Source organism: Notamacropus eugenii, chromosome 3 (genome assembly GCF_028372415.1).
Source record: "Notamacropus eugenii isolate mMacEug1 chromosome 3, mMacEug1.pri_v2, whole genome shotgun sequence".
NCBI lineage: Eukaryota > Metazoa > Chordata > Mammalia > Diprotodontia > Macropodidae > Notamacropus > Notamacropus eugenii.
The window spans coordinates 395,744,605-395,759,679 of record NC_092874.1 but is presented as its reverse complement, the minus strand read 5'-3'; the positions used below and the strand labels follow the sequence as shown (position 1 = coordinate 395,759,679).

Genomic DNA, 15,075 nt, shown 5'->3' with positions numbered 1-15,075 from the left:
GATATTATTTTGTGTGAAAAGACTTAATTAGCATGATGTAAAATTAGCTACATCTAATTTCAACTACATAGCAAACATCTTGTAAAATAAAAAAGTGGACCTAAAATTTGATTGTAGAATGTCAATTTAATACACAAATCCTGTTTCAGACAATGAAACTTGCTTATCAATTGCATTTTAAATCTTAGTGGAATATTTCTCTTCCTTTATTTTTTCATTTCATCATGGATACATGAATAATTTGAACAATATATTAGTTCACTTTAATTATAAATTAAAATTAAATTTTCATTGTGTAAATACATGAAAGATGTTTTATAATCATAACCTCTTTTTCATTTTATTTGTCTCTTGATCTCTCTTTGTCAACAAGGCTTGGCTATAGCACAGGTATGAGAACTGATTTAAATGGCCACACCCAAAGAACAGTTGTCAGGGTGTTATTGGAGAGGTCTATAGGAGAATATCCAATAATCTATTCTTGGACTTGTACTTTTGAACATTTTGATAAGTAACTAGAACGAAGCTACTTGAGGCATGCCTGTCACATTTGCAATTGACAGGGACAGCTAACATATTAGGGGGTGGGGGGGTGTCAGGATAAAAAGAACGATTTAGGTAATAATTATGGATCAAATTTAATAAGATGAAATTTAATAGGGATAAAAGTTCTACAAGTTTTTTTAAATTTAAATTTACAATAGCACAAGTAGAGGAAGGCATGGCTAAATAGCAGTTCCTGTGAAAAACATCTGATTATTTTAATGGATTGTAAGCTCAGTATGAGTCAAGTATGTGACGTAGTAACCAAAAAAACTAATGATTGTCAGCTCTAGCAGATCTAAGTTTCCCTATTTCCTGATCAAACCACATCTAAAGTATCATATAGCATTTTCCTCCCAGGTTTGTTGTGAAGATAAAATTAGTGATTTGTGCTTTGTAAGCCTTAAAGCAATACATTAATGATTGATGATCTTTTAAAAAGTATGTACAAATATCACAGTTCTACAGAGATCCATGTGTTGTGTTACATATATGTGTGCAGGTGTACATGAAGTAGAAATCCAAGGTAGTGAATGGTTTTTTCTATTTGTAGCCCAGAAATATCTTTCTTCAAGGCCCTGACCATCATGTAAGAATAGGAGATTTTGGTCTAGCTTGTACAGACATCATTCAGAAAGATACAGAATGGACCAGTAGAAATGGGAAAAGTAAGTTTTCTATTGTCAAAAAACCATCTGTTAAATGTCTCATTGTAAACATGGTCTTCACAAAAGTATTTTAAGCAGCAATAATTGCCTTTCCTTACCATGCCCAGAGGGCTATAAAACTGTGCACACCCTTTGATCCAGCAACACTACTATTGGGTCTGTATCCCAAAGAGATAAGGGAAAAAAATGGAAAAGGACCTATTTGTACAAGGGTATTTATAGCAGTTCTTTTTGTGGTGGCTAAGGATTGGAAAATAAGGGAATGTTCATTGATTGGGGAATGGTTGAACAAGTTGTGGTATATGATTGTAATGGAATGCTGTTGTAAGAAGTGATGAGCAGCATTTCAGAAAAAACTGAAAAGACATCCATGAACAGATAGAGAGTGAAGTGAGCAGAACCAGAAGGACATAGTACATGGTAACAGCCATATTGAACAGTGAACAGCTGTGAATGACTTAGCTGTTCTCAGCAATACAATGATCCAGGACAATCCCATGATAAAAATTGCTGTCTGCCTCTAGAGGAAGTACTGATGAGAGTCTGAATACAGGCCAAATTACACTATTTTTCACTTTTTTTTTTTTGAGTTTTCTTCCACCAAATGACTGAAATGGAAATGTTTTACTCAGGGAAGAAATGGAGGGAGGGAGGGTGATCTGAAGGAGGGATGGAACTTGGGAACTCAAAATTAAAAAAAAAAATCCAAATCTTAAAAATTATTTTTACATGTAATTGGGGGTAAAAATGAAATATTATTTTTTAAAAATTGCCTGCTCCAGTGACTTCCAGCATAGGGGGCAACCCTGAGATCTTGAAGACTGCGCCAGCAGATCACAGGCTTTGCCACGTCCTTCCAGGCTGAAAGTGATGGAGTATTTGTTATCTAAATACTGATCTAGCCAAGTTCAGATGCTTATCACTAGGTTGGCCTCAGGGTGATGAATTTTATTGTCACAGCAACTGTCATACACCTAATAGCAAATGATAGGGGGAATTATAAATTGTACCGTGGAGGAGGAAGTACCCACACAAATAAAACTGAGGATAATGGAAGCATTAAAGTATAATAACCTTCTGTAAATTATAATATCCTGAACCCAGCAAGTCTAAAGTGAAGGTTTGTTGATGATGATAAACTAAGATAGTAAAAGAAATTGCAACCAAGATTAAGCCAAATGAATATCTTGGTAATAATCAGAATATTCAAATTATAGGACTGACCCATACATCAGGAGTGGGTACTAGTCTGTATGCTTCACCAGAACAGCTGCAAGGATCTGAATACGATGCCAAGGTAGGATCAGTTGGTTTTTTAAAAAATATTTCTTGCTTCTCTTCTTTAAGACAGGTTTCAGAAAACATCTGAGCACTATAAATTTATCTTTGCATATCATACTGTGTTAACAAAGCTGTCTTGCTTTTTTTTTAAGCTGGAATTTCCTGTACTTTTGGTTATTTCGAAATCTCTGCCAATACTGAATTGTTTTATAAAAAGCTGTCATTACAAAATGCACCTCAGGCGGCTGTTCTTACTAGGAGACCATTCTTTCACTAATAGGGTAATGAGTTGTTACTTGATACTGTAAGGAAGCCTAACTGTTTAAGAGAATGGAATTGCTCTGATGTTGAATGAGAATAATGTGAAGTTTTAATAAGCTTTTTTAAAAAAAAAAAGCTCCCAGGGCTTCTTAGAGAATATCAATTCAACAAAGATTTCTTAAGTGCTTATTTTGTATGTGAAGTGCAGTGCTAGATATTGGAAGATAGAAGTTACTGCCCTCAGGTAGCTTCCATTCTGCTAGGGTGTGGTGGAAATGAGGAAAGTATCCATACATGCTCTAGATATGAGGAAGGAGGGAATGTTTTCAGATAACTTTTTTTCCAAAATACATCCTAACTTGTAATTTATTTCTTCACTTGTGATGAATAATTAAGTTTTTCACAACAGATAATATCACAAAATTATGCCTTATGGTTAAATCGTATCTACCCCCAAAGCAAGCTTGACTAGGATTTTAAAAAACTTTTCTTTAAAAGTTGATACATTTATTGTATAGAAAGGGAGATTACCTGTTAAATCTACCAAAAATGCTTTATTTCTGGATGGAGACAGAGAGAATTGAACCTGAAAGTAATTTGACAATTTTCTGCTACAGCTTGTAGCAGCAGACTTTGGAAGTTTTGTCACATTTTCCAACCTGATGTGTCAAACCTAAATCTTCATTGGGTGGGAAAAAAAATGTCTTATTGGTGGTGGACAACATGTTTATTGGACAAGTGAATATTTTTGAACTATTAGAACTTATTTCTTCCCATAATGACCAGTCTAGGGAAACTTTCTTATTTATTTTTGAGTGTCCTCTTTTTTTTGACCAGGACAGAAGGGAAAGATGAAAAGAGTAAGTAGCGTAGACAGTTAATAAGTGGTCTTGTCTAATCTTAGTAAAGACTTGCCATTTGTCTCCTTGCCTGTTGGGATATCGCAGTCCTGCTCTCCACTACCTTTGTTGTTGGTAAATGTAAATCGAGTTTTCTAATCACAGTGGTAAACCTATTTATGGTTTCTTCTGGGTATAAAATTAAACTGAAATTTTAAAATGTTATTCTGAATTTAAACTTCCACTAATAAATTTGTGTGCTTTTTGTTTTTCCAGTCAGACATGTATAGTTTGGGTGTGATTCTTCTAGAGCTCTTTCAGCCATTTGGAACAGAAATGGAAAGAGCAGAAGTTTTAACAGGCTTAAGAAATGGTCAGATCCCAGAATCGCTTAGCCAAAGATGTCCAATACAAGCCAAGTACATAAAGCAATTAACAAGGAGTAATTCTTCACAGCGACCATCTGCTGGGCAGCTACTGGAAAGTGAACTTTTTCAAAATCCTGGAAATGTATGTTATTGTGTTCAACTTAATAGGTTTAGATGGAGTGCTTAAAAATAGTATTTGGTCATTATAGATTACTATTCATAATGCTTCTCACACAAATTCAGATTAAGAAAGTATGCCTCCTTTTAAGTATATCTGTGAAATGTATATGGAAATTCTTTTCTCAGTGGAGTCTGTTTTGTAGTCTGGGGATAAAGTTATTAGGTAAGGGCATATTCCAGGTTGTTTTGGGAGAATTCAAACAGAATGATTTATTTTCATTCTCTTCCTGCTCAGGCATATTTTATTCTGTTTTCTAAATTCTTCTCTCAGCCTAAGTATTTCATTTCTGTTTTCTTAATATTTTATAGATCTTCTGAAAAAGCTATCTTAGTGCTATAGTACATAAAAACTCCCAGCAATAATTGCAAAAAGGAATAGAAATCAAGTATGGTAGAGCAGCTGGAGTTAACATCTGACAAGTATCTCAGGGGATCCACAGTCCAGAGGAGCAAGTTATGACTTATATTAGGCCATTGAGGTGAAGCAGATTGTACTTTGGAATGACTCTAATTGATAAAAAGGTTAAAGGACACAAATAGGTAGTTTTTAGAGGAAGAAATCCGGACTATCAATAACCATAAGAAAAAATGCTCTAAATTACTAATAATTAAAGAAATGCAAATTAACACAATTCTTAAGTTCCACCTCAAATCCATCAGAATGGCAAAGTTGACAGAAAAGGAAAATGACAGATACAGGAAGGGCTGTGGGAAAATAAGTACATTAATGTACTTGGTGTAACGTATTGGTGGAACTGTGAACTGTCTAAACAAGTCTGCAGAACAATTGGAACTATGCCCCAAAAGCTATCAAACTATGCATACCCATTGATCTAGTGTTACCACTACTAGATCTATACCCCAAAGAGATCCAGGAAGTAAAGGACCCATATGTACAAAAATATTTATAGTAGCCTTTTTTTGTGGTATTGGAAACTGAGAGTGGGATTGTTGAACAAGTGTTCTGTGTGTGATGGAATAGTCTTGTACTATAAAAAATTATTTAAGTGGATGGTCAGAGAAACATGAGATTTGTATGGAGTGATGCAGTGAGATGAGTAGAACCAGGAGAACAATTTATACACTAAAAGCAAAACTGTAAAGACAAAAGAATTTCTTTGTACTGTGATCAACACAATAACCAGCCATAATTTCTGAGGTCTCATGATAAAATAGGCTAACTACCTCCTCCCATTAGAGGTGATGAATTTAAGAGTACAGATTGAGGCTGTTCTTTGATTGGGCATGGCCCGTGAATGTAGGCTTGACTGTATATGCTTATTTATTTTTCTTGTTTTCTCAACTGGAGGTGAAGGGTAGACTAGGGGAAAATGGGAGGGAAAGAATGATCTGAAAATAAGATAAAATTTTAAAGATGGCATTTTGGAGGCTTGTTTCTAATCCTGTTTTTTCCACTAACTAGTTGTGAAGATCTTGGATAAGTTATTTTACCTATTTGGACTTGATTCATCATTGTAAATGAATTAAATTATTGATAAATTCCCTTCCAACAGTATTTTTAACTTGGCCAGGCCATTCTTGTGTTACCCTACAAAGTGACTGTGTATGGTTGTCATATGGTATGCAACCATACCCCTTTTTCAGAAATTTTTATTCTTAGGTACTTGTAGGAAAATTTTATAGTATGCTCCCAGAGCCATTATACAGTGGTAGTCAGTGACTGATTAAATAATTCACAGTTTAGGCATTTTAAAAGCTATATATTTTTAAAGGTTTTTTAAGTTTTTTTTCCAAATGCAGAATAATTGTCTTTTACACTAACGTAGAATTTTACTCATTAAATGGGGAAATAAGTGTAGTAATTTACGTTCTTGAAGCTTTAAAGCAGGTATATAGCTAATTAGGCAAAAGATGCTGTGTTCTGGTTAACTCAACAAGCTGATTTTCACATGCTGTAAAGGAAGGAGATTATTCAATTCAGCTGTGACACATCACATTAGCTGGACCATAGATGACCAATGGAGAATTGCTTATTGTTTTTTCTTGGTTCACATGTTGTTTGTCCTTCATTCTCAAAGAGAACTGGCTTTGGGAAGGTGATCTCATAACTTACAAGTGAATTAGATCACATGAAAAGTCTGCATAAGGATTATATTCTCAAGAAAAAATTTTATGTCCAAGTAAAAGCTCAGCTTCATGTTTTTCTGATAAAGGACTTGTGGAGATTTTTGTTGTTTCCTATGGAGAGGACAAAACCACCTCATACCTATGTCCCTAGTCTTCTATCATTTTAACTCTATTTGGAGTTTACTGGAAAAGGCAGAATGGAAGAAATAGGGAGGGTAAGTTATCAGTGTGGAGACTGATTTTTTTTTTCTTTTCAGATGAATTATGTCCTACAGAAGAAAGTAGTTGAACAAGAAAAAGAAATTGAAAAGCTCAAGGAAACTATAAGACTCCTTTCTCTGGGAAAAGGTGTCAAGGAAGATGTGAAAGAAAGTGAGGGCTTTCCAGCCTGACCCTGATTTTATGTACAAGAATGGGCACAATAATTTTTAAACAAGTATTTGTTAATTTTGTTGGATCTACTGAAATACCAATATGTTTTACAAATTGGTGTATGGGCGGGTCCATTCTTTTCTGTACAGGTTTTAATTTTCTTAATCTGTATGTATAGAATAGCATTAAAATCAAGGTTTACAACCTGTAATATTTTTACTTAAGGCTTCTTTTACTTGTTAACATTAACTAGGTGTTAGAAAGTTTATATAACAAAGGAGTCACAAGTTCTATGATAATTTTATTGGTGTTTAACATCTGGCTATAAGACATCAATTTTAGTGTAAGTGCATTTACCAACAGGTATGAGGCAGTACCAGTTTTTAGTCAAGCCACTTTTAAAATGTATCCTAAGTATTTACTTCAGGAGTTTCAGGGCACTGTTAAAAGAGGCCAGGTTTTCACATGATTTCATCCATTTTTGAATATCAGTTGGGACAGAATTAGGACCACCTGATTGCTGAAGTACACCCCAAGTTACAATGTCTGCTACAGTGAGTTCATTTCCCACCAGCCAGGGACCTCTGCCAAGAGCAGAGCTAATAGAGCGCAAGACAGCTGCTTTTTCTTTACTGCTCCCTTCTTTCAACTGAAAAAAAGTCGTATCTATCCAACGATCTATGAGTGTTAGAGTAACAGCATCATATGTCTGGCCAAGCAGTGAGAACAAAAATCGAGCAATGGTCCCTTCACCTTCAATAGGACACATTGTTTGAATACTGAATTTCATCTGGGGCTTTGGCACTGAAAAGAAAGAGAAAACACCTCAGTATTAATAAATAGAAGTAACTTTCTTTTTAAGTAAGGATATTAGCTAACAGTCTGAAGAATACTATTATTACCATTAAAACTTATAATTATAAATTTATTACCATTAAGTTTATAAAATCTCTAATAGCAATGTTATGTTTACTTATAACTGAAAAGAATTTCCCATACTGAGTGATGAGTTTCTTTTTAACCGAGAGATTAGCTAATATACCCAAACGCAAAGGATCACAAATAAAGATAAACTGTGCATTTCTGAACTAGGAAATACAGGAACTTCCTGAATAAGAACTAAGGAAGAGTTTTAGCACATTCCAAAAAGATATTGTGAAAGAATAGTTAACAAGGAGATAACTTACCTTATGGGCTAACAAGGAAAACAGTTACTACTGAGAGATCTAAGTATATGGCACTTTAAAAAATAATTGGACATTTTTAGAATACTAACATATTGGTAAGTATTTATGGAAACAGAATTTTCCTTTAAATAGGCAGTTGAAGTGATCATTAATTTTCACTTTTCCAGAAAACATAAACCTTAACATAATTTTGTCTCATAACATGATGTAAATTTCATAGTTTATTCCATCAATTTACCTATAACCCTCTACCTACCATCCTTCCAAATTAAAGTAAAGCCCAACTGATACTCATGACGTGACTGTTTCTTAGATTGTTCTCCAAAACACTTCAAAAGATTTTCAGGAACATTCTTTACAGATGAATGCACATGAACAGTTGATAATATCTTGTAGTGTTGACAAAGGAAGCTGTGTAGCACCAACAAGGAGAGTGGAGGTAGAGTTGGGTTTGCATTGATCACAATATCTTTCAATGCTCCATAATCCTGCATTGAAAAAAAAAAACCACTAGCGCTATAAAATCCTGATCGAGAAATTCTAGGTTACAATCTAGAAATTCTAAATTACAATGCCATGAAAGCAATTCCCTTATTTACCAATCTAAAAGACCTTCTCTACTATCTATTAAATGTTTTGACTGTTTCATTGGTGTACGGAATTCCAAGTGAAGAAACTCCTCCCAATGCAGATCGGTAAACATTCTTCAACTATGTATTAGTGAACTGCCTGGGGCAATGAAGTTTTGTCACACTATTCTCATATCAGAGGAATACCAGAGGTCAGTTCTCAAATCTACTTCCCCATGCAGGCCTTTTAATTTCAGAGGGTTCTGAAATCTGATTTAATCTTAAGTAAGGGTTACTCTTCATTAAATTACCTGACATTTCTGGAGAATGAGCTTAACTGAAGCTTATTTCCTTAACTATTAAAATTTCATTTTAAACTATTTTTGACAGAAATGTAACATGCTATCTTCTAGTTCCCAGTCTTAAGAACTCAAATGAACACAATTTAACAGTTTCTTGATGTCATTATAAACAATTACTGTATTCTGATATAATATAATGATGGCCATGGGGGCTCCATGAAGATCTATAGGTAGAATTATTTGCTCTGTCACAATGTAGTCCCACTTTGTTAAATTTTGAAGGGAGTGATTCTTTTATATCTTCTTTTTCTGGTTCTCAATAGTATGTTGACTACAATACGTTATTTTCCCACTTCCCTAGCTTTAGCCCTCATTCTGCCTGCCAGGAAAAAGAGAAATCAAGCTTATTATTTGTTAAATTAAAAAAATACACTATCCTAAATTAGTAGATTGATAGCTAATTTTCTCATTGTTCAAGAGGCATTTTTCTTTCACTTCCAAATGTGGGGAGAGAGAGTGAGCAAAAGAAAGGCAGGAAAAACCAAAAGGTGGTTTTCCATGGTCCTTGTAGTTCCTCCTTTTCTCCTCTCTCTGTCCCTGGTTGATGCTGCCAACAGCATATACTTGTCTCAAAGATTAAGCCATGAATGTCTAAGTACACAGGACTGGTACAGTGAAACTGTGAATGGCTCATTAAATCACTTATGGTTCCCTTGGTCATTAGCTCCCTCCTACTTGTACAACTGGGGTAATTGTAGAGCTAATATATGCTGATGAGCTAGCCCAGTCTCCTTCCCTTGTAGGTGGCATCTCCTCCCTATCCCCAGGGATGTGTGCATTTTTTAAACCAAAACCAACCCAGCAGTGTCCTCTCAACCTCCTTTGATGACTCTAGATAATCGTGGTGCAACTGAATGTCCTGGTGGTGGCAATGACCCATTTGAAAGAATGCCCTATTAACTTTTGATGGTACTTGCCATGGCTACCATGGTGACCCTGGGTGATGGAATCAGGGTTCAGTAGGAAGCCTGAGAAATGGCTGCCACATCTAAGGAAGGTAGCAGGCTTGTAAACTACCCACTCCTGACCTGGGTAGGAAGTGGCAAAAAATAACACTACAGGACTCTTTCGAGGCCCTGTAATTGGACTGAGTACACTTTAAATCCTTTAACGAGGATCCAACTTAGGGCAAGTCTGATGCTGCAGCTCCAGGAATTACAATTCCAATAGTATATTAAAATTTATGCATGTAAAATCTTGGAGTTGGATACTGGAATCAAGATAGTGGTCTGAAGTGAGGTGAGCAACTGCCTGTCCCAGCCCCTAACAAACTTCATTTTAGATACTTAAGTAGTTTTAGTATCATTCCTAGAATTCTCAGTGAAAATCTGACCTAGGTGTTAAGGTTTTTTTTGGATGCTAGTATGTTAAGCCTTTAAACATGAACTTACCTTCCCAAGCATTGAATCTAAGTCTACTGCACTTGTAGTTACAGTAGTGCATTCCTTAGTTTGGATCATGTTTGTCACATCAAAGTCCGCATCTGGCGTTTGTATCATCTTGGAGAGCCCATCAACAGCAGCTTTCAAGTCATACAAACGTTTTAAGATCTCTTCCTGGCGGGACTCAAGGGCCTGGAGAGAGGGCTCAGCCTCTTCCTAAAGCAACCATAATTAACAATGTTTTAATTTTCTTTTGTAATTCATTTTCCTTCATCTCAAGGAAGTCTTGATAACATCAAAGTCAGCCAATGAAGAAATGTTATCTTCTCCATACAATTTTAGATACTTTGGTCCTATTTTCTCTCCTTATTTTAATACATTACCTGCATAGAAAAGGAGACTTAAAGCTTATGTTTTTAATAGCTCATGCTGCTGTCATCTGCAACTTGTCGTGGTAAAGTAAACACACTTTGTATAATATACTAGTAATTATGTTATTTTTTTAAAGAAAAAAATTTTCATGAAGCATAGTATATAGTAATTGGAATAGATACATGAAATGGATGCAAACTGTCCTGAACATTCAAAGAAACCAAACCACAAAAATACTTTGCACACTCTGACTGTAGAAAATTACTTTGATGTCCAATGATTAAGCTATTTGCAATAAAGGGAAAATTTACAAAAATCCAAAGATGTTCAGTTTTGGAATGTCTCTTCATTTATATTTGAATATTAATGGTTGCTGTTCTAAGAATGAAATTCAAGTTAAAAAATGAAAACAGATTGTAAAAGAATCTGGCTTGGAAAGTTATCCCATTTCTCTATTCTGCACTCAAAATCACAATGCTGCTAAAGCATCTGTCAGTCGAATATAAAGACCCAAATCTAAGCTGATATCTCTGGCTTTCCCTTGAGGGGGGAAAGTGGTTGTGTTTGGGTTTCAGAGGGCTTCCCTACTGAGCCACTTACTTGATGGAAGGCAGAAGGTACAATTTTTCATCTCTGCACTGTTAGGGTATGGGCTTTATATTTTTCTAACAATAATGTCCTCTTCACAGAACCTAACCATAGTAATTTATCTCGTGACCAATTGTGCAGGATGCAAAATGAGTATCTTCAGTTAGGAGTGAAATACAGTAACACATCAAAGGTAAAACACAGTAATATGTCAAATAATTGAGTAGGTAGTGCCTGGAAATGAAAGTGAATGCATGATTTGTGATATGAGAAATGGACTGTACTATCTAGCCATGATACTAAAAGTTGCAAATACTGTTGATAAGGCAGTATTTGTTTCTTGTCATTTCTATTTTTTTTTTTCCTTCTCTGACATTCTCTTGGGGTGTAGTAGGAAAAACACTGGACCAGGAGTAAGATAACCTTGCTTTGAGTCTTTAAGTACCTGAAAGGCTGTCATGGGGAAGAAGAATCAGATATGTTCAACTCAGGCCCAGAAACAATGGAAATTGCCTAACAATTAGACCTATCCAAAAACAGAACTGGCTGCATTCTGAGCATACCTTTCACTGAAGGTATTCAAGTAAAGAGATGACCATCTGTTACCACTGTGGTAGAAGGGATTCTTGTTCATGATCATAGATTTAGAGCTGAAAGATGCTGAAAGGTCATTCAATCCCTTCATTGTACAGAAAAGGAAACTGAGGTTTGTAATGGTAATTTAAATGCGAAAATCTTTCCCATTTACTAATAGGCACGTGTGACCTGCTTAAATCACATGGAATCCTAAGTCACATGTGGTAGGAGGTGCGTGCTGATCGGGTAAGACAGGAAGGTTGGAGCAGAATTGGGAGGAAGTTGGTCAGGCTAGTCAGAGCTGGGAAGGACATAGGCAAGCAGACAGACTCCTAAGTGTTTGTTTGTGGGAAGAGTGGAAGTGGGGTGGAAGGGGGGGAAGGGGGAATGGTTCTGCCCCCTGAAGTGATAATGTGTATTGACTTCTTGGTTACTATGACTGATTTTGTTTCCTGGTTCTGGGTTTTGGCTATCTGGTGTCTGAATAAATGTTTTTCTTCTGCCTTCTTATGAAACCTGTTATATTTTGCGATTGAGAACTATACTGGCATATTTATAGTCACCACCACTGCTGTGAATATTGCCTTGGCAATACAAGGTTCAGGTAAAATGACTTGTCCAATGCCACAATGAATGGCAGAACCATTATTCAAACCCAGGTCCTCTGACTCCGGATCAAGAATTCTTTCTACCGCAACATAGTTTGGGTTGGAATAGATGTCCTCTGTCACCCTCCAATTATGAGACTGTGAGTCTTTGCTCTACCAATATATACTTGTATGACCTTGGGCAAGTGAAATAATCTCTCTGAGCCACAGTGTCTTTTGTAAAACAGGGATAATATATGCCTCATAGGCCTGTTGTCCAGAAAAGTGCTTTGCAACCTGTGATACGTAAATGTGAGCTTTTATTACGCTCCTTTTGCTTCCCATGCCAGTCCCTAAACTAAGGATCTGCCTTCATACATCAAAAAAAGTGAGGCTATTTAACTCTCTTCACACCCCTTACATCAAACTCTGCCAGCTCCTCCTTTACTCTAGTTTCTGATGACTCCTCACTCTCCCTCACCCCACATACTCAATCAGGTGGCAAATTTTGTCATTTCTACCTTTGCAACAACACTCAAGCAGCCATCTCAATACTTCTCCCTGTGATTACTGCAGTAGCCTCATTGATCTCTGACTTAAGTGTCTTACCACTCTAGTTCATCCCACACACTGTTGCCCAAGTAATTCTCCATAAGACTTGACCATGTGACCCCCCTCCCCCCCAACTAATTGCAGTAGCTTCCTATTACACCTCTGGACCAAGTCCAGTCATCACCACCATTTTGACCTTAGATTCGATGGAGACATCCCAAAGACCCTGAAACTAAGACCCTTGGGAATGGCAATACTGCTAACCCAGTGCCCTCATCCCGGGAGAGCCACCCCTGTGGAGACGCAGCCTGGCAAATACTCCCTCAGGTGTCACAGCCATATCTTCTGAAGGCTTTCACGAAAGTCTTTGGTACTATCAAGTGGTTCAATACCAGAAACTAGTATTTTTCAGTGTAAAGTACATTAAAGAAAAGACATTATTGCCATTTGCATGGCTATAGCACCCTAGGGATCACAAGAGTTTTCCATCTGACTTTCTCATACATTTTCACCTTGTAACACAAACTCCTTGAGAGAAGTTTTTTTTATTGTTTTGCTTTTCTATCTGTATCCCAAATGTTTAGTACATGGTAAGCACTTAATGCCTTATTCATTCATTCATAAATACATACATGCATATTCATTTATTCTTCATGAAGCCTTTCCTGATGCCCCAACTGCTAGTCTCCCAAACTACCTTGTAGTTGACATGTTATGCATGATACACACACACATGTAGGTACATTTGTAATTCTGCTAGTTTTATACATATATATTTCTATTAGAATGTAAGCTCCTTGTAAGGATTGTTTCATTCTTGGTCCCCAGCGTCCAGTGCTGAGGCTCCGAGGGCACCGTGCGGGGCAGCCTTTTGACAGAGTCACAAGTTTTACAGAACAAATCCTCTTACAAAGGGACAATTGTAACACAGCAGCCTTACTGCCACACAGATATTTGTGGGTTGATCTGACGGTTCTCCCTCCCTCTCCTCGATCTTCCTCTCTATCATGCCCACGAGCTTTGAGGGACTCCCACCTCCGTTCTCTCTCACTTGAAAAGCACCTCAGCGCCCGGGAGCTCCCGTCTATCATCAGTCAACCCTCCTCTCTCCTGAGCTCCTGGATGCCCTGGAGGAATCTCACCATCTGGAGTTCTCCTCCTGCCGGGGGCACCGCCGCTTCCGTATAACCCAAGTTTATTACCGCAGCTCTCCCCTCTCCTCATGCCACACGTGCTGTCAGCTGCCAAATGGTGTCATTTCCCTCTACGGTGCACCTCTCCTGTACATCCCTCCTTTCCACTCTCAGGCCCTCATCGATCACCTCGGGCCTTCTCATGGATCTCCCTGCTTCAAACTGCTCTCCTCTATTCTGTTCCCTCTGACATCACTAACTTAAGGAATCATGCCCACTTGGGGCAACTTTACAACCGAACTGGCGTGGGGCAGATAGAGGAGGCCTTGGGGCAGCCCCGAGAAAGATGGCAAAGGAGAGCTACAGTAGCAACAACGACCCCTTCGGAGCCAGAGGCCCCCGGGGTAGGCTCCCGTGCCACAACCGGTCAAATCCCTTTGGGCCCTCTGGACCTAAGCTCCCTTCTCCGTACAAGGAGGGTCCTTCCGGTCCCACCAGGACCAGGGCCAGAGGCGGGGCCTCGGCCTAGGGAGGAGGCGAGGTCGGGACCCAGGGCCTGGGGAGCCTCCCAGCTCAGTCCGCCCAAGGGCGGCCCCTTCCCGGCGGACGTCCGCGTCCAAGTTCCAAAGCCCAGCCCCAGACACTAAGCGAAAGCGCAGGCGGTTCGGTAAAACGCCGGGGACAGACTGCCGGCCACCCCACGCAGCGGCGCCCAAAGGGAAGACGCCCTCGCCCGCGCTCCAAACCCGCGCACCCACGGTCAGGGAGGCGCTCGGCCAGGATCCTACCTGCACGTGCCCCGCCGGGCCCTGGGCGAAGGCCGAGCTTCGGTTCTTGGCGTGTATGCTAGGGACCCGGTACATGCACGTGGGGAGCTCTACACACAGCGACCCACTCACCCCGTGATACGGCTTTACCTGGTACATGGGTAACGCGGGACGAAAGGGAGGTGGAGTGAGAGCAAAGCACCCACGGGGGAAGAGAAAGCGCACACGACGGCGCCTACAAATGGCAACTACACCGACCCTTCCGTTGCTAAAGCGGGAGGACCGGAAAACCCTGCCGGTTTAAGCCCTCTGATTGGACAAAGGTCCCAGACTGGCACGTGATGAACCTCGTCCCCAGCCAATCAGAGGAAGGGGGCGTTGACTTCCTTCGGTAAGGGCC

The 15,075-nt window shown here is 38.5% G+C and overlaps 2 protein-coding genes across 4 annotated transcripts in view; one reads left to right on the top strand and one right to left on the bottom strand.

Annotated features, from left to right (window-relative positions):
* The window catches only part of EIF2AK1 (eukaryotic translation initiation factor 2 alpha kinase 1), a 30,579-nt gene extending 23,760 nt beyond the window's left edge, over positions 1-6,819 (top strand). For all 3 annotated transcript variants that reach the window (XM_072597843.1, XM_072597841.1, XM_072597842.1), the window contains 4 exons: positions 1,097-1,211; positions 2,429-2,508; positions 3,869-4,102; positions 6,486-6,819. In XM_072597843.1, coding sequence (XP_072453944.1) covers positions 1,097-1,211; positions 2,429-2,508; positions 3,869-4,102; positions 6,486-6,620 — 564 coding nt within the window. In that variant the 3' untranslated portion in view covers positions 6,621-6,819. The remainder of the gene's footprint in view (positions 1-1,096; positions 1,212-2,428; positions 2,509-3,868; positions 4,103-6,485) is intronic.
* A 69-nt stretch (positions 6,820-6,888) lies between these two features.
* On the bottom strand, positions 6,889-15,054 carry AIMP2 (aminoacyl tRNA synthetase complex interacting multifunctional protein 2). The gene is made up of 4 exons (XM_072597860.1): positions 14,697-15,054; positions 10,110-10,316; positions 8,044-8,275; positions 6,889-7,404 (listed from the first exon to the last, which is right to left on the bottom strand). Exons 1-4 carry the CDS (start codon positions 14,832-14,834, stop codon positions 7,019-7,021), a joined length of 963 nt encoding a protein of 320 aa, XP_072453961.1. The 5' UTR covers positions 14,835-15,054; the 3' UTR covers positions 6,889-7,018.
* Between the last annotated feature and the right edge of the window lie 21 nt (positions 15,055-15,075).